At 43.0% G+C, this 21,749-nt stretch overlaps 1 protein-coding gene across 1 annotated transcript in view; it reads right to left on the bottom strand.

Moving 5' to 3' along the window:
• LOC137321267 (phospholipid-transporting ATPase ABCA1-like) overlaps positions 1-21,749 on the bottom strand; it is a 138,660-nt gene that overhangs the window by 29,956 nt on the left and 86,955 nt on the right. Inside the window, exons 19-30 of the mRNA XM_067983613.1 lie at positions 21,455-21,626; positions 20,836-20,967; positions 18,743-18,882; positions 12,805-12,942; positions 11,228-11,448; positions 11,043-11,115; positions 10,332-10,534; positions 8,982-9,030; positions 7,991-8,107; positions 5,798-5,946; positions 3,986-4,110; positions 1,846-1,944 (exon numbers count right to left, since the gene is read on the bottom strand). Of these exons, the coding sequence (XP_067839714.1) occupies positions 1,846-1,944; positions 3,986-4,110; positions 5,798-5,946; positions 7,991-8,107; positions 8,982-9,030; positions 10,332-10,534; positions 11,043-11,115; positions 11,228-11,448; positions 12,805-12,942; positions 18,743-18,882; positions 20,836-20,967; positions 21,455-21,626 (1,618 nt within the window). The remainder of the gene's footprint in view (positions 1-1,845; positions 1,945-3,985; positions 4,111-5,797; positions 5,947-7,990; positions 8,108-8,981; positions 9,031-10,331; positions 10,535-11,042; positions 11,116-11,227; positions 11,449-12,804; positions 12,943-18,742; positions 18,883-20,835; positions 20,968-21,454; positions 21,627-21,749) is intronic.

Here is a 21,749-nt window from a genome sequence, read left to right on the forward strand (position 1 = left end):
TATGAGCAGGGGAAAGAGTGAGAGACCACCATAATGGACATAGTAAGTTAAATAACGTTGGTTGTAAAAACTAGGATTCGTGCTCTAATATATATACATATTACACAGAAGTATGAAAACCTGCCAAGAAAATTGAAAATGGGTGGGGTGAAGGCAGTCACGTGTTCAAGTTGCCTTCTTGAAGCTGCCTCTCATGTTCTAGCACTCAGGGAGAGGTCAAAATGAGGCATGAATCTCATAGTGACTTCAATGTATCAGTATCAGTCATCACAGGACCATGAGGAAGATGCCATGGAAACAGAAGGCTCTCTCTGGTTCTGAGAACATGTCCCCAAGCAGCTTTCCACTCTTTAAAACTGTCTCTTTAGGGTGGAGTCAAACGCAATGCGAAACGATGGGTGATCCTTTTGGAACAAATCTTCGATAGTTTCTATAGTTTCTTGCAAGTTCAGGAAACAGTAATTCTGGTTATCCAGTTGATCCACGGTTTGTCAAGATAGTGTGAAAGATAATATTGTGTTGGAGTTTTTAATCTGATTAACTCCAGTACACATTTTCTGTTCTTTTAACTGCAGTGAAAATTAAAAATTGACATTAATTAAGCCCTTGTCAGCCTGCTTTGCATTAAAGTTTTTTTTAGCTTGGGCTTTATAAGAAAACTTCATGTTACTTCTGCAACCCTTAACAGCAGTTTACACCCCACCCCAAGCTATAAAAATGTTTCAATTTTGCTCTTTTGCAATTTTCTGTTTGTCGTTTGTCTCTTGTTTCATATCACCTTGTGAAACTGAATCTTCCCTGGCCGGCCCAGTTATATTGGCCCCTGTGCGAGGATTGGCCCACAAGTCCACATATGTGTGCTCAGTATCCAGACACTATTTACCAATTTATGGAACGGGCTTCTTAGGGAATCTGGCAAAATGCTACTTCAGCACCAAGTTATCCCCATGGGCAAGTGTCCATGGAGATGGGGCAACCATCGCAGGATGCGATGCATTTGCTTTATATCACAGTTTTGTATTTGCTAATATACATGAGAACGGTCATGAAACAAGGAAATCACTTGCATCTGTTCTTCCCACTTTGGGATAGAGCTGAGGACTTTGTATGGCAGTTTTGAGGACTGGTTTAGAAACAGACAGCAAGTGGAATCATTCTTCAGAAATGCAACATAATGAGTGTATTTAACCACTCAAAGGGATAACAGGAATTCTGACAACTACAATGTGATGTTCCACATAAAACAAAAGCAAAATACTGCAGATGCTGGAAATCTGAAATAGAAACAGGCAATGCTGGAAACCCTCGGCAGCTCAGGCAGCACCAGTGGCGAGAGAAACTGAGTTAACGTTTCAGGTCCGTTCTAATGAAAGGTCATCGGCCTGAAACGTTAACTTTGTCTCTCTCCTCGCAGATGCTGCCTGACCTGTTGAGTGTTTCCAGCATTTCCTGATGGTCCACGTAGTTAGCCGCAGGAAAAACTCAGGATCGCTGGCATGAGACTCTCTGTTCACAACACTCACTGCTCAGCAATGTTTGGAATCTGTTCCTGACTCCAAGGCAAGACACATCTTGGCAGATTTCCTGACAGTGTTTTGGATTGAACTAATTTTTATTAAAAGTGGGTTTTTCTCCTGCTTTTGAATGGGGTTTTCAAGGCAAGTTGGTGTAGCAATTGGTTGTACTTGAAAACGGTCACAATACATGACCTCCAGGAACGGAGTCAAAAGAAAAATCCGCACTGGCTTTTTGACGAATATTATTGAGCTCAGCCCCTCCCTCCACATGAAGTCCAATAAAAGTATTAAGGGATATATTAAAATAAAATCTCTGCAATGTACTTACAGAATAGGGTCTCCTTTCATGCACCGAGTCCCAAGTCCTGGTTTATTAACAAGAGAGTCAAGCAGTTTTGCTGTGTTTGCATCTCCAGGTGCATCATTACTGTGAAGAGGATAATGAGGAAGATCGATGATCTCAAATGAAGTTGCACTAGCAGTAGAAACAGTGTCAGCAAAACCTACCTTATTCAATACCAGACAATTATTGGGGAACATCACTAGTAAAGACAACTCTTTTCATATATTTAGAATGTAATTTCTTGTGTCTGTCGATTCTCGTCTTTCTCCTGATTGATAGGTCTCTGGTCTTGAACATGGGTCAGCGTTCCCAGCATTTACAGTGGGACTGTGCCCGAACTTGCTCTCCACCATTGACTCCGTGGGAATACGCATGATCAGGAGAAGGAAGTCTAATTAGCAGGGAGCCAGTTGACGTCCACAACACTAGGGGCGCAATGTAAGTGTCTGCCTACCACCAACAACCAGGAAACCGACCCTTTCTTGTTTGTTCCCGCCCGCCATCGCTTTAACTGGGCCCTTTTTTATAGGTGGTCAAGGCCCCCGCCTGTCTCATTAATACATGCAAACTAACGGTGCTACGATGTCATTAGGACTCCAATTGGCACGTTAACCACCGATTGAGCAGGATACTCTCCGCAGCTCAGTGAAACCTATCAGGAAAGAAGCGGAGACGCTAAAAGGGTTAAGAGTTAAACCTATCTTTGTGGGGCCAGGAGGAGCAGGAATGCTGCTCTAGGCCTCGCAAGGAAAGTCTGGGCCTCTGTTGTCCTGGGACCCCCTCTCTTTGCCCCGCTCCCCCCCATCCACTCATAAGACCCCACAACTTACCTAATTTTTACGCCCCTTTCAGGCACCCAGCAGGCCTGCCGGATGTAAATGAGGCCCAGGAGTTATAATAGCCCAGACCTCAATGTTGGGGCGGAGAGGAGGGAGTTGATGCTCATGCTGCCTCCGATCACCCGAAACCCACTTCCAGTTCAAATTCCACACCCCCACCAGAGTGACTTCTTAGCTTGATGTTCCCTTGCAATGGCACAAGTTGTATTATTCACTTAGTCACTGCTAGAAGTAGATGTTTGGGTGAATCTGACAATGGTCCAAAATTAGGCAAACGCCGGGAAACAATTTTTGTGGCTAACATGGCTGTCAATTATACGCTCCTGTCTGTTGATCGACTTTAAGCAGCTCAGAATTATCTACCCCATGTCGCAAACATTGGAATGAGATTAGACAGCAAAACCACAGTGTTCCACCTACTCTCCCAGTACTGGAAAACTTCCAGTTAAGGAGATTCAGTGAGAACTAGGATTAGGCAATAAAGGTAGTCTCAAAACGATTCATTAGGCAGCATTAAGACTTAAAGCAAATGGCTCCCATACAGCTTTAATTGTTTTAAAATTGCAGCGTGCAATCTTGTGAAGCAAGTGTCCAAGAGAAAACAATGTTGGGGTCAAAAAGCAGAATTTAAATTTACTTAATCCTTCACAAATGTTATTTTGTTCGATGAGCCATTGTCCATCCTAAACAGAACTCCGAATTATTTTCTAAGTTGAGCACCTGTGACCTCATCAGTGACTCTTTTTGGCCTCCCTTTAATTATAGAATCATAGAATCTTACAGTACATAAGGAGGCCATTCGGCCCACCGTGCCTGTGCCAGTTCTTTGAAAGAGCTATCCAATTAGTTCCACTCCCCTGCTCTATTCCCACAGTCCTGCAAATTTTTCCTTTTCAAGTTTATGCCCGATTCCCTTTTGAAAGTTACTACTGAATCTGCTTCCACCAGGCAGTGAAAGAAGATTGATGTCATGGAATTATTAATTGTAAACAATTTTACAACACCAAGTTATAGTCCAGCAATTTTATTTTAAATTCACAAGCTTTCGGAGACTTCCTCCTTCCTCAGGTAAATGTTTTTTTACCTGAGGAAGGAGGAAGTCTCCAAAAGCTTGTGAATTTAAAATAAAATTGCTGGACTATAACTTGGTGTTGTAAAATTGTTTACAATTGTCAACCCCAGTCCATCACCGGCATCTCCACATCATGGAATTATTAGCCTCTGTTTAACACGAGTGCAGTCGGCCCATTGTAATGAGTTCTGTCTGGGTGTAACTGAAGACGTACCTAATGAATGTGTATTGCTCATCATACATCCAGGGGTGCAGCTCCAAGCTGGGATATTTACCAAATGGAGGCACAATCAGGCTGAACACCAGTGCTATGCACACAAACACAGCAGGCAGGACGATCTGGAAAACAGGAAAGAGCACCAAGTTCCTTCAGATTTGTGATAAAAACAGGTTGCCCGATTATGTATTACTAAGCAATATTGCATGGAGGCTGCATTAGTGCTGCACTGTTTCTCCCTGTCTCCCCCAGTCTCTTGTAAAGATTCCATTTCCAGTTGTGCTCTTTTTCCCCATTGTTTTTGACGGCCTATTGTTTTTAATCAAGGCTCTGAGACAATCATCTCCCTTTGCTTTAAAACTGGGCCCAAAAACAAGCATAATTGGACTAGCATTATGGTCACAGCTGTACTGTAACTAAAGGTGACCACATTTGATAATAAGTGGTTCCCTGTTGAGTCAGCAGCAGGAGATCCTCAAAGAGTGTGATTTAGTTTCCAGAAACAGAGAGGAGTGGGGTTACAGCAGATCATATTGTATGTTATAATCAGACAGAGTTCTGCAGTTTTTTTTTGTGTGCAATAAATATGGTCTTTAAATATGGCTTTTTATTGCATACTTTTACTGTGTCTCACTGGAGCTCTAACATATGTAGTGAAAGTCTGTTAATTAGGGAGCCTTTAATCACCCATATTATCATGAGGGTGAAGTACTGTTTTGCCAAATGCTCAGAAGAAAAAATAAGGGCATCAAATTTCCTCGGGGGCTGCAGGGCCGTAGTACCCTGGGGAGGGCAGAACTTCTGACCATTAGCCCCAAGCCCTCTGACCCCATCGGAATTTACGGGGGTTAGGGCATTTACGTAAAGCGACCAGGTGCCTGCACCAGTATTGGCGCAAATGAGGCACCCACCTCAGGAAATTTGAGCTGGGGGCGGGGGGTCATCCATGGCCTGAAGAAGTGGCTGAGAAAATGTTTCCGCCTTCTTTTCAAAAGGCCGGTTTCCCCGCTGTGATCCATTGCTCCTTAAGGGGGAAGCCCATTCAGAAGCCTCGTGATGCTCCTGGCCAATGCTGGGTGGTGCGAATGCACAGGCATCCCATGCGCCCAATGTTCCGAAGAACATTAATACGGGAATGCTGGCATGTGAGGTAAATGCATCCGCCTGCAAAGAAATGGCCTGGAAATTTTGAAGGGAAAGGGATGGCGACCCAGCTTAATCAGATCCCCTGCTCCAATTTATACCTCCACTAGGCCTCACCCACCCTGAATATGGCATTCTAACACTGCAAAGGCTGAGAAAACTCAACAGGCCCGTGAGCAGAGCAATCGAGCGGGATGGGGTTTGCGTGATACAGTAGGCCATCTCAATGCAATTCTCAGGAGCCATCGGCCAGCAGCATAAAACTATCCCAAATTTGGCAATTCCATTCAAAGAAGCCAGATGGATGAGCCGTGCGAGAAGTAACGCTCTTCGGGGGTTGGAGTTGAGGCAGAAGTCTTCGAAAGATATATGCCTGGCCTACGTCAACATTTAGTAACTGAGGTGGAAGTCACTCAGCCTTCCACCTTGTAAGTATTTAGAAATGCTCCTGAGACTTATAAAGATATGCGATTACCTAGTTTGATACCCACTGCCCTCAACAACAAATATGCAGACTTGTCACTTATAGGTAACAAAGTTGCACAGTTACTTTAATGTTAACTGGGCCCCAATAGCAGTGCTGATCACACCATTTGCAGTAGTGCAGTGTAGCCAGCTCTTTGTATCTGTCATTCCATCAGCTCTCTTGACAGTGACAGGGCTCACCTGAGCAAAGATTCCTTTCCTGCTGCGCTTGGCATAAATCAGTCTCTTCCAGAACAAAGCCACAAACTGTTGCCTAACGAGATTCCAGCCTTTCACCGGGTAAGAACCTTTCCCATCCATCCCACTCAGGAGGTCAGTTTCCCGGGATTCTGCAAACACATACCAGAATAATCGTTTTATTTACTGTACACCTTTAACTGCACGCTGAGGTACATGATACTACATTTTTTTTTGCAAGAAAACTTATCTGTCCATAAAAATAAAACCAATTCAAATGTGTGCTTGTCACTCACCAGGTACCGCAATGATCTTGAAGCATGGTAATAAAATCAGCACCAATAAAGGGCGCATAAGCACATTTGTTAAAGAAAGGAAGAACTTGCATTTCTATAGTGCCTTTACAACCTCAGGATGTCCCAAAGTGCTTTACAGCCAATAAAGTACTTTTGAAGCATAGTCACTGTTGTGATGTAGGAAACACGACAGCCAATTTGTGCACAGCAAGTTCCCACAAACAGCAATGTGATAATGACCAGGTAGTCTGTTTTAGTGATGTTGGTTGAAGGATAAATATTGGCCATGGGATCATTTATGTCCACCTGAGTTGAGAGGGCAGACGGGGTCTTGGTTTAACGTCTCATCTGGAAGATGGCACCTCCGACAGTGCAGCACTCCCTCACTGTTGCTCTAATAGAGGTGTTCAAAATTATAAGGGGTTTTGAGAGAGTAAATAGGAAGAAACTGTTTCCACTGGTGGAAACATTTTTCTTCCAAATTTTATCTGCTACAAAGTTACTGAATAAATCAAAATCTGTAACGGGTGCTCTGTGTATCCAGGATCTAATTTCAACTCTACTCCATGCACTCAATTCCTGTTAGTCACCACAGACAAGGAGCTGAGAGTGAGCCTGAGTGGGCAAGTACGTAAACCGCCTAAATTTACCACAGAAATAACTTCATGGCACATGATGACTGAAATACAGAGTTACCATAGTTCAATTTCCTTAGCTCCTTATGTAAGTGCACACCATAAAAATAGATTTGTAGAACAACTGTGAAGGGAGGGGAGGTGAGGCGATCTTGAATAAGCTTTTTCTACAAACTGCACCACTTCTTCCAGTAATTTCGAGCCACATTGCAAAAATAAGTGTATTTAAATTGTTATGATTAATCAAACTGCACAGGAATGATTTTCCTCTGCCTACTCCCAAATAGCGCCCGGAAAGTGGGTGCAATGCAAAGGGAAAATGGGTGCTCTTCCTTGGCTCCTGAATGGCACTGCACATGAACTCCCTCTCTGTGGCTTTTCTGATTTCTGCACCTCAAGTAAATGAATACCAGAGGGATTTGTACTCAGGTGTCCCCTGATAGCATCGGCTGCAGTTCGTGCTACTGAATCCTGAGCTGGTGTTTAGGCACTCGGAGGGAGAATTTGATCCTAGTAGTGCCCATTTTCTGGGCGGAAAACATGGGCAAAATTGACCAATTTTGCAGGGCTAGGACCCAGGCTTCAAGACTGAAACACATCCGACTCCATATCGGCCATATCAACTCCCTCCAAGGTAGACGGCAGAGGTACCTGGACTGCTGCTCGGAATGCTGCTGCTATCTCAGCCGTGGTACAGCCTCTCATTTGCAGGAGATGGCATCTTTAAATTAACATGAAGATCAGCGCCATACAAATCACAAGCTTCTAGCATGCGTACATTAAAGTAAAAACTTACTGGGTAGCTCTTCAAGGAGCTGACACAGGCACAATGGGCCGACACAGGCTCCTTCTGTGCTGTATGATTCTATTATTCTAAGTTATCCAAAGGTGTCCAGATAAAATCCTGGCCCATTTTCTGCAGAAAACAAAAAACCTGGGTCTTTCTCATAGGGCTTTAACTGGACCTGCCCCTTTAATGGTACTGCTGCAACTAAGATCCAAATTGCTTTTGATGTTCCTATCCGTGTGCCCAATAGAGCACCTGAAGTCCATCCTCTTCGTGGTAATGAGACCAGCAGGAAATCCCAGCACTGCAATGCTTCCATGAGCGCAGCACATTACTTGCATGCTGGTCAGCACTGAGAGAGGAAGATTGGTCCTCTTACGTCATAAAACTGTGCAGTGCAAGTTATAACGCACCATCAGTTTAAGCAGACTCACAAGCAACACTGTAACGACACATCATTTTCCAACTCCATATTTACCTGGATCGCCATCCGAGTCATTATTATCAGCGTTGTCATCATCAGTAAATGGTCTTAGGCAGCTCTGCCTGTCCACAAACCTCGATCTCCTGTTTCGGCAAGCTGGAAATGTGCCATCTGAAGTAAAACCATATTTACTGGTTAGATCAGCTTTAAACAAGCGGGATGTAACTCATAAACTGAGATGTCTTTTTAAGAAATCAGAAGTGCTTTGATGCGATTGAATGGTTCCCAATGTTTGGTTTCCTGTTTAAAACCCACTTAGGACTTTACTAGAAGTGCATACCAGATAAATTCTTTCTGCACTTATTCACAATGTCACTGGGAATAATGACTGTGATATGCTTTGGTTTGTGATCATTTTTCTGTGGCGTGACAACATAAGGGCAACCCCATCAGACAACGATTAGGAGTAAAAGGTTGCTATTGACTTTAACATTGCAAGCATTATACAGCAGGTGTATCCAGATTGTCACGAGGCAAAGAGAGTCAATGACTACATTTTAGCCAATTGTGTCGCACATTCTAATCCAATATAATAAAAATAAAGCCAATCAAAGGCTTAGAAATGTAATACTAAAGTTTTAGGTAGCTGACTTTCAAAGAGCCGGGCTAGACAAGATGGACCGAATGGCCTCCTTCTGTGCCGTAAGATTCTATGATTCTATGACTATGATTTGGAGAATACAGGCAGATTTTAGATGGACATATATGATATTAGAGGCAATATAAGAGGACTCTGCTATAATGTGGCTTGTATTTATCTATCGGTAGAATTTATTTTCTACACGTTAATAACATTTTTATACCTTGACTAAGAACTATGCATTGCAAAATATTTACAGTTATTAAGCCTAAATTTAGAAAATGTAGATTTTACACATGTTTAAGAACACAAATGCATGTAGTACAATTATAGAAGTAGAGCTTGTGACAGAAAGAGGTCACTGTGCATCAGATTACAAAAGGCCTTGAGTGTAGAGCAGGTTACCTGAGGTTTCAGCATCCACTCCATTATCTTCAGCAACCTTAAGGAATATCTGCAGATGAAAATGACAAAGAAGTAAAGGGTCTGTGATTGTTCTCAATTTACCACAAGCGCCTATAAGGGTCGTGTCACCGTACTGGGTAATTTATAGACAAGCTCGGTTCTGGATAAGCTTGCTCCGAAAACTTTGGCACTGTTTGGTGGCTCTGGCATGTCAGCGTTTAGCAGACATTATCTCCACTGCAGCACAAACTTCTTTAATACAGTTTCTTTGTACTTTTAGCTCAGTTTTCATCAAAGGTAAGAAAAAAATGAATAAATAAGTGGTAATCAGAGAGGCAATAATGTAATTGTGTTGTTGGCAGTGATACTCATCCCACCATCTTCAGGATAAAGTGACTTGCAGGATGACAATGGCTCTATAAACCCTCAAACTTAGTCCATTTTAAATCTTTCAGCATATGACATGTTGGAAGAATTCCGAGACTAATTCAGATGGGCTTCCTACCTTAAAACAGCATGATTTGTATCTCATGAGAGGGCCAAACTCACATGGAGGATGAGCAATAGAGTGAAGTTATGATCGGCACCACAAAGTGGGATATAAACTATACCTCATGGGCCTGCATAAAGTATTCTCTTTATATACCATGTGTTAAAAATTAATCAGGTAGTATTGATTAGGGAATGAGGTATTTTGGTACACTGTATTCCTGTGTGGATTCGTCTACATTTCGTGGTGTGAATTCAGAATATTTGTACATTGAAGTCTCTTTAAAAGGATTTTCAAATAAAGTAGCTTCATTCAAGTTTACTGGCATTTTTCTACATCCTTTCTTTAAAAAAAATCCCCTTCTATACTGAGGACTCAAATTAGGGTCCAATTCCTTAGGCACTGGCTACCTTCCGTTTCCTCGCCAAGGGACTGTTTCTCATGTGTCAGCCCAGACAGTAAGTGTTGACAGGACATTTAACCATGAGGACATCATAGCTAAGTCCAATCTTGCCCTCACTCAACAGAAGGCATTGGATGACAATCAGGAGTGGAAACTGTGGCTGATTTTGCCTCCGGCAAGTCTAAGAGAGAATTGTAACCACCTGGGCTGAAATCAGCTAGTTCAGCACCCACTTGGGATCAAACGCAACCAAATATTCTGTATGGCTCAGTTCCAAATTAAGTGGCAAATTTAACAAACGATTTACCAGAGGAATTCCTGTCCGCACTATTATCACCACACTACAGAAAGACACTACAAAATGTAACCAAGTGCTGTCCTCATTTGTGTTCACTGCTTGAACAGCTGATTGTTGGTGTAAAACGAAAACATGGAGCAGAGAGACTGAAATGCTTACTTCTTCCAGGGTTGTGTCAGAGATTCCATAACTGGAAATTCCAAGGTCAGAGAGTCTGTCATCTATCTCGTGGAAAAGTTCGACAAAAGCCCCATCTTTAGCAGCCTCATAAGGTAAAACATACGTCAGCTCATGGCCAAAGTCTTCAACTAAGCGAGCCTTGGGGACGTGCTTCAAGATCAGATTAGAAATAGTTGAAACATCTGGGAATTGGAGAGTAAAAGCAAGAACTTATTAATGAGTTATTTGATGCAATGGAAGCACATCCTGGTCAATGTCGATCACACTGACAGTACCATTTTTTTAAATCCATTAAAGAAATGGGTTCAGAAGGTCACATCTTCCCCTGGTTAAGAGTGAGGGGTGAGGGAGGTCGATTATGGTGGGCAGGAGTGCTGTGGACCCAGGAGTAGCAGTGGTCACACCCAACAAAGACAACAGGCAGGCAAACTACTGGCCCCAGTTCTGCCAATACCATTCTACAACCTTAGCTGGGAGGTGCATGAGAATGTCCAAGAGACATGTACCCGTCCTCTCCCTGTGGGAGAATTATCTGACGTACACTCAGTATACTCCCCATAATAGAAATGTTGAAATAATATAATTACTAAATGACGGCACAGCACACTCTGTGCCATTTAGTTGCTCTTGTAAGTAAGCTGCTCATTCCAAGCATGACCACTTCATTGGTATTTGTTAGGTTTTACTTACCTATCGTCAAGGTATCACTTTCTTGATCACTGCCAAGCCCAGCATCAGAGCTACTTTGAGAAACACTGTCTTCCTGTGAAAGAGACCAACAGAGTAGAGACCCATTAGTCAAACTCCAAGGGTTAACTTGAAACCATTAACAATCGCCTTGCCGCATGCATATGAACCATACGAGTGCCATTTACCTTTTTCAGGTACGACATGGTGCTGCTGCTGTTTCTGCAGGAGCTGAGAGACGACTCCATATCTTTCTTGACCAGGGTGAGGTAGTAGCCTGTTCCCAACTGGTTCTTTAGGTACAGCGATGATCCGCAACAGCATAACTTGCCGTTAGAAATGATGGCAATCCGATCTCCCAGCATATCTGCCTCATCCATGTGATGTGTAGAGAGGATAATAGTCCGACCTGGAAGAAAATGGATTTAGATATTTCCCCAACACAACATATCTTGGTGTTTATTGTTCCCCTGAAATCATTCTGTATAAATACGCAGGTTTTAAAAATATTACATTATATAATGACCACAATCAACTGTGGATTTTCACTCAGTTAAGATGCACTGACTATATCTTTCAGTATCCCCACATGATCATCACACACCTGCGAACATGACAGTCACAATAAGCAAATACATGTATTTAAGCCTGAATTAAACCATACATGGGCAAATTTTATACTCGTGTCCTTAGTACTTTGCTCACAGGCCAAGTGAATTAACTGGCTTGTGTCCTCTGATAAAACCTTAGTTTCAAGTAGTGCTATAGTTTCTGATTTCTACACCACCTCAGGTATTTAGAGGCTCCTCGGTATAACCCATTGACAACATTTATTTCAATATTGGCAAATGTTAAATCATCTACTGGCCAAATCCTATGTTTTTAACAGAACCTTCATGAAAGACCAGGGAAGATCCAAAGAATCCAAGTGGGAGGGATTGGATTTATTGTAATTTCAGTACTTGGCAATATATAGCAAGAGTTATACACATTGCAAAACAAATAATATAAATACTATGTTTCTCACTCTCTTATTAAACTTTGATGTGGAGATGCCGGTGATGGACTGGGGTTGACAATTGTAAACAATTTTACAACACCAAGTTATAGTCCAGCAATTTTATTTTAAATTCACAAGCTTTCGGAGACTTCCTCCTTCCTCAGGTAAATGTTTACCTGAGGAAGGAGGAAGTCTCCGAAAGCTTGTGAATTTAAAATAAAATTGCTGGACTATAACTTGGTGTTGTAAAATTGTTTACAATTATTAAACTTTGGCATCTGGTTGTCAATTTGGCTGACATACAGAGCAGTATAAATCCCACTTTATATTGCTTATATAACACTGTTTTTTCGAGCCCTGTGTTACAGCAAGTTTCAAATTCAGTTAATTTGCAACTTCTTCACAATCTGACATCACTGGTAACATTAGGAACCTAGAGCATGGCGAAGGGACACGGCAGCCATTCCATTTCACAAAGCATCGATACTCCAACATGATGTGCCACTGTGTGATTGGAGCTCACATTGTTGGCGTACATCCACTGTAACACGCCATGTGTATGAAACCCAGAACTGGTTCCAGTTAATATAACTGGATCGATCCACAGTGAGCTCCCTTTAGCTTTCAAACAGGAGTAGGGAAAATAATCTAAAAAAAATAAAGTTCCTTCAGTAAAATGGAGCTGCTATATTCCGCGACAACATTTTAAAGGGACGTAGTTTAAAGCACCCTGTTCCTACACTTCAGGTTACGCTGTGGTCTTACCTTGTCTATATTTGAGCAGCAGATCCCATATTCCTCGGCGGGAGTAAGGATCAACTCCAGCAGTTGGTTCATCCAAGATGACGACTTTTGAGCCACCCACAAACGCAAGAGCCACTGAAAGTTTGCGTTGCATCCCACCTTTCAGGTAAAAAGTTAGAATATTAATTTTCATTTAAATGAAGTAACTGGCAAGGGATGAATTTGAAGGCAATAGCAATGTAATAAACTCCAAGATTTACAAGAAGTCAAAAAAGCTGGGTTAGAAATTCCTCTTCTGGCCTCCTGAGGGAAGATCTAAGGGGCAGGGCAGGACTTCTGACCATCCCAGGCATGTGCCCCTGACCCCGTCCCAAATTCTGGGTCAGGATAATCAGCACAACGGGGGCAGGTGTCCATGCCAATTTTGGTGCTACTGGCATGCCTGCCTCGGGGATGGGTAGTGGTGAGAGGGGTTTCACCGCAGCAAGCTAAGAGGTTCACCAATGCCAGCTGAAGGTTGGAAACATTCGTTGAATGGGTAATTTCAATTTTGCCTTTTTTCCAAAGCAAATCGATCGCTCTGCAATCAATGGAGAAAGTGAGCTTATAAACAGTACTGGGCTGTACTTCCACCAGGATCAAGTCCTGGCTTCATGGAGGGGTAGATTGCGTTAGGCGTGATTGGGCAGGACTGGCAGGAATTTGGGTGGATGATGTTATCCTGCCAGTCTTGCCTCTTTCACTTATGCCTGCATGGAAGAGGGGATTCACAAGTGCCTGCTTCCACTTCTGGCGGAATATTGTATTATCAAATAAAGGGACAGAGACTGATATAACCGGGTTCCACTCCAAGTTCTTCCCCCACCGGCCCAGGAAGTGTGACTTTTCCAGCCTCAGAAGAGAGGGATTTTGGGACTGAGCTAGCAATCTGACTCAGAAATCCTGTGAGGCTAATATTGGGATCAGCTAAACCATCACAGAGATCGATCCTGGGACTTCCATCTCGTACAGTAGAAAGTGCTCTTTTGAGATTGGGGTAAAGGCTTGGCTGTATTGTACTCGGCCTGAACGTGTAAGATGTTGACACTTGCTGCCAGCAATGGAAAAGTGTTCCATTCTGTACATTTATAACCACCCCCCCCCCAACCCCCTCACTTGTGATCCATTTTTGTTTGATAACACTCCTGTAAAGTACCTAGGGACATTTTATTACGTTAAAGGTGCTATATAAATGCAAGTTGTTGTCGTTGTAAGCAATCTGAAAACCTAACACCTGACATATTGGCCTTGGAGGGAGTGCAGCGTAGGTTTACTAGACTGATACACGGACTTCAAGGGTTAACTTATGAGGAGAGACTACACAAATTGGGGTTGTATTCTCTAGAGTTTAGAAGGTTAAGGGGTGATCTGATCGAAGTTTATAAGATATTAAGGGGAACAGATAGGGTGGATAGAGAGAAACTATTTCCGCTGGTTGGGGATTCTAGGAGTAGGGAGCACAGTCTAAAAATTAGAGCCAGACCTTTCAGGAGTGAGATTAGAAAACATTTCTACACACAAAGGGTGGTAGAAGTTTGGAACTCTCTTCTGTAAACGGCAATTGATACTAGCTCAATTGCTAAATTTAAATGTGAGATAGATAGCTTTTTGGCAACCAAAGGTATTAAGGGATATGGGCCAAAGGCAGGTATATGGAGCTAGATCACAGATCAGCCATGATCTTATCAAATGGCGGAGCAGGCACGAGCGGCTGAATGGCCTACTCCTGTTCCTATGTTCCTATGTCATCAATATTGAATATATTGATGTTTTCACCTGTAGGGGAGTCTAAAATTAGGGGCTATAAATATAAGATAGTCACTAATAAATTCAATAAGGAATTCAGGAGCAACTCCTTTACCTAGAGAGTGGTGAGAATGTGGAACTTGCTACCACAAGGAATGGTTGAGGCAAATAGCATAGATGCATTTAAGGGGAAGCTAGATAAATATATGAGGGAGAAAGGAATAGAAGATTATGTTGATAGGGTTAGATGAAGTAGGATGGGAGGAGGCTCTTGTGGAATACAAACACCAGCACAGACCTGTAGGGCCGAATGGCCTGTTTTCGTGCTGTAAAATTCAATGTAATTCTATAAGCAATAAACACCAAGAAAGTTCCAAGTTCCTGGAGTGGTGATTTAGCATATCTGAATCAGGACAGCAATAGCAGCACTACATATGGCGTTACTACCCCTGGATAGGGAGGGGAAATAAAAAAACACAAAAATCCCTCAAGGCTCCCGCTCCTGATCGCTATCTGGTGGCCCCTACTTTATGTGATGTCAGGTGAGGACAGGATCGGGTACATCTGCCTCCTGCAGTTAAACAGCCAGCTGACAGTCACTGTCAAATTTCACGCAGAAATAATGGCCTCTTGAGCAAGGTACCAAGGGGTACCTGGAATCCACTGAACTGTATCATGGCAAGGAGTCAATGCTTTCAGAAAATGAAGGGGAAAAATTGGTTGTGAGACAAAAAAAAGGGTATTGTGCTGTACTGGCACAATGGAAAGGACATTGCGTAATCTGGTTTCAAAAATAAATTAAGCACTTTGACCAAAATAAAAATGAAAGAAAGAGGAACGGCTGTCTGTCTTGTTTCCGCTTTACCACTGAACTCAAGTAACCTCAGTGAAGGGTACTAGCAGTCAGTGCTGTGAGTACGTCAGGAATTAATAGCTATGTAGCCTCATGGACAACAACTTACTTCTATTGGCTGCAGACTTCACACACTTAATAAAACTGCCAACTGGAAATGATTTGGCACACAATTCTGACTTGTATTTTGAGGAGGAGATTGCTCAAGGAGACAACGAGAGGTGGCACTCTGGAACTCCCTGGATTCCAGGTCCCAGCCAAGCCTGTGGTGGAGATGCCAAATGGGGATGGGCCATTATATTTTCTTCTAGCCACAAATGGGAGCGAAAGAAAAGTCAATACAAGTATAGAACTGCTTCCTGGCAACTGAAGGAAAATATAGCCATTGGTCTTTTCACTACCGCAAGCCAGAAAGGATAATCAGAGGAAGAATCGGGTCACAGAGAACTTCTCAGTGTACTGGAGGATTATCTGTACTACAATAACTCAGTAAACAGCAGGCTTTAAACGGGGGAACATCCTGCCTGGCCAACTTCCTTCATTTCTGTGAGTGACAACTCAAATTGACTGTGGTAAACGCTACAATATTATATACTTAAGGCTTCCAAAATGCATTTGATAAAGTTCCACACAACAGATGACTAATTCAGCTCAATGCTGTGAGGGTTCATAGAATTACATAGAATATACAGCAGAGAAACAAACCATTCAGCCCAACTGGTCCATGCGGCATTTTTATGCTCCACACGAGCCTCCTCCCACCCTACCCTATCCAATGTGATTTAGACAAGTTGGGTGAGTGGGTAAGAACATGGCAGATGCAGTATAATGTGGATAAATGTGAGGTTATCCACTTTGGTTGTAAAAACAGAAAGGCAGATTATTATCTGAATGGTGATAGATTGGGAAAAGGGGAGGTGCAACGAGACCTGGGTGTCCTTGTACACCAGACGCTGAAAGCGCGCATTCAGGTGCAGCAAGCAGTTAGGAAGGTGAATGGTATATTGGCCTTCATTGCATGAGGATTTGAGTGCAGGAGCAGGGATGTCTTACTGCAGTTATACAAGGCCTTGGTGAGACCATATCTGGAGTATTGTGTGCAGTTTTGGTCTCCTTATCTGAGGAAGGATGTCCTTGCCATGGAGGGAGTGCAACGAAGGTTTACCGGACTGATTCCTGGGATGGCAGGATTGATGTATGAGGAGAGATTGGGTCGACTAGGTCTATATTCACTAGAGTTTAGGACTAGACAGACTAGATGCAGGGGGGATGTTGCTGATGGCTGGGGAGTCCAGAACCAGGGGTCAGAGTCTCAGGATACGGGGTATGCCATTTAGAACCGAGATGAGGAGAAATTTCTTCGCTCTGTGGAATTCTCTACCACAGAAGGCAGTGGAGGCCAAGTCATTAGATTCAAGAAGGAGAAAGATATATTTCTTAATGCTAAAGGGATCAAGGGATATGGGGAAAAAGCGGGAACAGGTACTGAGTTAGACAACCAGCCATGATCATTTTGAATGGCGGAGCAGGCCCGAAGGGCCGAATGGCCTACTCTTGCTCCTGTTTTCTATGTTTCTATGTTTCTACTTCGTCTAACCCTATCGGCATATCCTTCTATTCCTTTCTCTCGTGTTTAGCTTCCCCTTAAATGCATCTATGCTATTCTCAACTACTCCATGTGGTAGCAAGTTCCACATTCTCACCACTCCCTGGGTAAAGACATTTCTCCTGAATTCCCTATTGGATTTATTGCTGACTATCTTATATTTATGGACCCTAATTTGGACTCCCCCACAATTGGAAACATCTTCTTTATGTCTACCCTGTCAAACTACTTCATAATTTTAAAGGCCTCTATTAGGTCAGCCCTCAGCCTTCTCTTTTTCTAGAGAAAAGAGCCCCAGCATGTTCAGTCTTACCAGGGTAAAATTTGGGTCTGGATAAGAAACTGGCAGAAGGGTACAGAGGAATGGGTAGTGATTATAGGGCCAATGTCAAGGTGGGGGTAGGGGTATTCATTTGGATGCCCCTGGGCTTAGTGTTGGGACCAGTACTGTTTCTAATTTACATCAATGGCTTAGATTCTGAAACTCAATGCAAATTGGTTAAATTTGCAGATGATACCAAATTAGAAAGGGTGGTGGAATTGAACAAAGCAGCCCAGAAACTACAGGATAAGCTAAACAAAATATGGGGCAATGAAACTTAATGCAGACGAGTGTAAAGTATTACACAGAAGAAAAATGAGCAATATACATACTTCATGAGTGGTGTTAAAATAGGTAAGGATGAAGTTGAAAGAGACCTAGTAGACTCAACAATAAACATGTCTAACCAACGCAAAGCAACAATCAATAAAGCCAACAGAATGTTGAACTACACAGCTAGAATAGTAGTGATCAAATGGTACAGTGCTTTGGTCGGACTATACCTTGAGTACTGTGTCCAGTTCTGATCAGACCACACCTTGAGCACTGTGTCCAGTTCTGGTCAGACCACACCTTGAGCACCGTGTCCAGTTCTGATCAGACCACACCTTGAGTACTGTGTCCAGTTCTGATCAGACCACACCTTGAGCACTGTGTCCAGTTCTGGTCAGACCGCACCTTGAGCACTGTGTCCAGTTCTGGTCAGACCGCACCTTGAGCACTGTGTCCAGTTCTGGTCAGACCGCACCTTGAGTACTGTGTCCAGTTCTGATCAGACCGCACCTTGAGCACTGTGTCCAGTTCTGGTCAGACCGCACCTTGAGCACTGTGTCCAGTTTTGGTCAGACCACACCTTGAGTACTGTGTCCAGTTCTGGTCAGACCGCACCTTGAGCACTGTGTCCAGTTCTGGTCAGACCGCACCTTGAGCACTGTGTCCAGTTCTGGTCAGACCACACCTTGAGTACTGTGTCCAGTTCTGGTCATTGGGAAACAAGGGAGGCCTTCAAGCACTGGTGACAGTGCGGAGAAGAGCCCTGAGACTGATCCCCAGTGTCAGGGGTCTGAGTAATGAGGAAAGACTGGAGAAACTTAGGCTCTTCAGCCTGGAAAAGAAGCATCTGAGAGCTAGTCTTATAGGGGTGGTAAAAAGAAGGTAAAGGGTGTTGAAAAGATTAATCCGCATTACTACTTTGAATTTAGCAGTGGGCGTAGGACAAGAGGACACTGATTCAAACTAGGAAAAGGTAACTGATATCAGGAGGTTCTTCACACAGACAGTGAAGAGAACTTTAAAAAAAAGCCAATTGAAGGGTTACCGAATAGAAATGTCGAAGAACCAATTGGACTAGTATTGTTTAAATATTCTTGTCCCAGTACAGAAGAATGCTCACCTGAAAGTTTGTTGGATGTTTCTTTGCGTTTGTTTGGCAGCCCCACATCCAAGACCATCTGCTCCACCTCAGCCTTCACCTCTTTCTCTGACAGTCCCTTCAACCGTGCATAAAACCAGACGTGCTCCTCTACAGTAAGCCTTAGAAATTAAGACAGTCTTCAGTTACAAGGAGTGTGACAAAATGTTTGCTTTAATGTAGGTCAATAAACACAGGGACAAAGCAGCACAGTCATTGTTAGAAAACTAAAGATTATATTTTGAAATCAGAACAGCATTTAACCCTCCAAAACCTTGTGTGCATAAATGTGGTTCCTGTGCTTGCAAATAGGGCAACAGAAAAAACTAAAGCCACACAAACTCTTCGCCTCAGCTGTGGGGAGGCAAAAGCTGAACAAAAATAGTATCGTGTTTCACCCCTGTCATTCTTGCACACGTCACTGTAGCCAGTTATAGAGCAGTGATTAGCGGAGGTTAAACAAGAAAACAGAATGGCTGCCCACCCTCTTGCTCGAGGTAAAATCTCCAACTAAAGGAGAGCTAGCAGGAGGTAACGAGAGGTAACAAAGGGAGCTGATGAGGAAACAGAAATATAAACTACAGCATTTTTTTATATATTTGCTTCTTGTCTCGTTTTCAGCTCTCAAGACTGGATTGGCCTCTCATTTCCTTCAACCAACAGGTACACTGGGCCACAGCTCCATCAACATGATCAGCAGATTGGAAAGCCATCTCAGAGGGGACGGAACTCTACCTTGTCTGGCAATGCAAGCCACGACTACTTTTCACCATCTTCAAGAACGGTTCCGGAAATGGGAGCACGAGCTTCGTTTTGATATTGAAATGAGGCCTGTGCGCTCATTTCAGGCGGCCGCTGTGGCCGCCTAAGAAAAAGCCCCGCAGAACATAGCAGTGGCCCGGGCGCTCGCGCATATCGGGTGCAGGCCTTCCCACTGCTAAATTTGTCACCGTTGCACCCATTCCATGCTCATATAGTGGGTGCAACGATGTTGAATCTAGACCTCAGTGGCTCCTGTGTTTGGAGCACGGGGAGAGGGTGTGAGAGAGAGGGCAAATGATGTTTACGGAGGATAGCAGGCCAGTGATGAATAGTGGAGATGAAGATGGATGGATATTCTAGATCTTCCTTGATTATCTCTGAGGATCAGGAAGTACTTATGTATGGGTGGGGTAGAGTCCATGATAATGGTAGGTTACGCGTGGCCTGCAGAAGGTGGGAGTTTGCTGGATTCAGTTGGCTTTTTTCCTCCAACTTCTCCCCTTTTCTCTCTTCCTCTCCTGAAAGCTCAGACCCTTGCTGTGCTACAGTTACACAGGTACCAGCATTACCTCACCAAAGTGGCCATTCATCATGTGTGAGCTTAGACATGGAAGTTTTAGCCAGTTATTGAAGTATTGAGGAAATGACAGACATGCCTGGTCCTGTCCTTTATGAGCATGAGTCACTGGATAGTCATCAGAAGCAGAAACCATAAGCCCAGGAGCATTGAGGTCAATTACTGCACCCAGCGACCATCCCACTGAGATCAGCACAGGCAGACAATCAAGTCTAGCAACCCCATGATGTGCATAGTTCAGTGCTAATTGCTTTGCTTTTTTATTTTGTTATACAACTTGAGCAATTTAAGTAAATTCTTATGCGCTATTATGTTGCAGTCTTGTGACATGATGCATCATTTTTGGTATTTCCATCAAAGCTGCCACTAAGTACCAAGTTCTGCGGTGAATATGACCCTGATACAAGCCTTACGTATTAGTCACTGATGCGGGTTTTATAGTTACTGGGCTCCACCACCATTATTTTTTGAGTAATCTCTGAAGTATAGTGCTAATTGGGGCAGCATCTGAAAATGGATGTTACTTTAGTTGACATTACAAGAAAAAGGGGTGAAACTGAAATGATAACGCCAGCTTTCAGGTACTTGCAGTGAGGCAACTACTTGAGAGAGTCTGTACTGAAAAATGGCATAGCCTTCATTATCTTATATAACCAGCAATGGGACCGTTCTATGAACGCACAAAGTGCTCGGGATTGATTTACGGAACTTATCAATTGGACATAAGTTCACTTACATATCGAAAAGGACATTGTGCTGCGGGCACATGCCCAGGCTTTGACGAATGGAATCCAGGTCGGAACAAATATCCTTGCCCAGAATATAGGCTGTTCCAGAGGTTGGTGGGAACAATCCTGTCAAGATTGACCTACAAGAAGGGTCGGCAACATTATTAGTTGTAGAAAAAAGTTTAGCATAAAAAAAACAAGGACGAGTTTTTATCACTTTTCACAAAATCTAAAACAATCTGACAACACATATATAGAAAACAAACTCAAGCCTTTGTGCAGGAGCAACTTAATCCCTATGTATTCTTTTCTTTTTAATTCGGGTAAGTGGAATAATTTGCTTCAATGTGCTCATTAAGAGACTTTTACTTCACATAACTGAAGTTTCCAATGACCTCGAAGTCAAAGGAAATAAAAATGGGGAGAGATGTAACACAGGCTGCCGACTCGCTTTACACTATCGCACAACATCAAAATCTACCCCAGAGAGAGGTTTTTGTGACAATGACAAGGTGCTACATAAATGCAAGTTTTTTTTATTATTATACTGAACCCAAAGACTGTTTTTAATCTACTTTTGGATGTAAAGCAACTGGCTGGCTTCTATTCCTCACACAGTCTCCTTACATGGTGGTAGTTTTGCCAGCTCCATTATGTCCCAGGAAAGACGTGATCTGTCCTTCATAAAAGCCAAGGCTGAGCCCATCGACTGCGAGTTTCTTGCCATCGCGGTAGATTTTGACCAGGTTTTGAATGGAGACACCAAGTTTAAGGTGAGTTGGCTCCTCCTCCATACAGACTGAAAGAGAAAAACAGAAGTCACAGATCATGCAATAACCTTGCGATTGTCCTCAAATTCATCCAAACCAATATCGACTGAACAATTTTAGTTTCATTAATAATAGCACCCAATGGTACTAAA

Source organism: Heptranchias perlo, chromosome 4 (assembly GCF_035084215.1).
Source record: "Heptranchias perlo isolate sHepPer1 chromosome 4, sHepPer1.hap1, whole genome shotgun sequence".
Lineage (NCBI taxonomy): Eukaryota > Metazoa > Chordata > Chondrichthyes > Hexanchiformes > Hexanchidae > Heptranchias > Heptranchias perlo.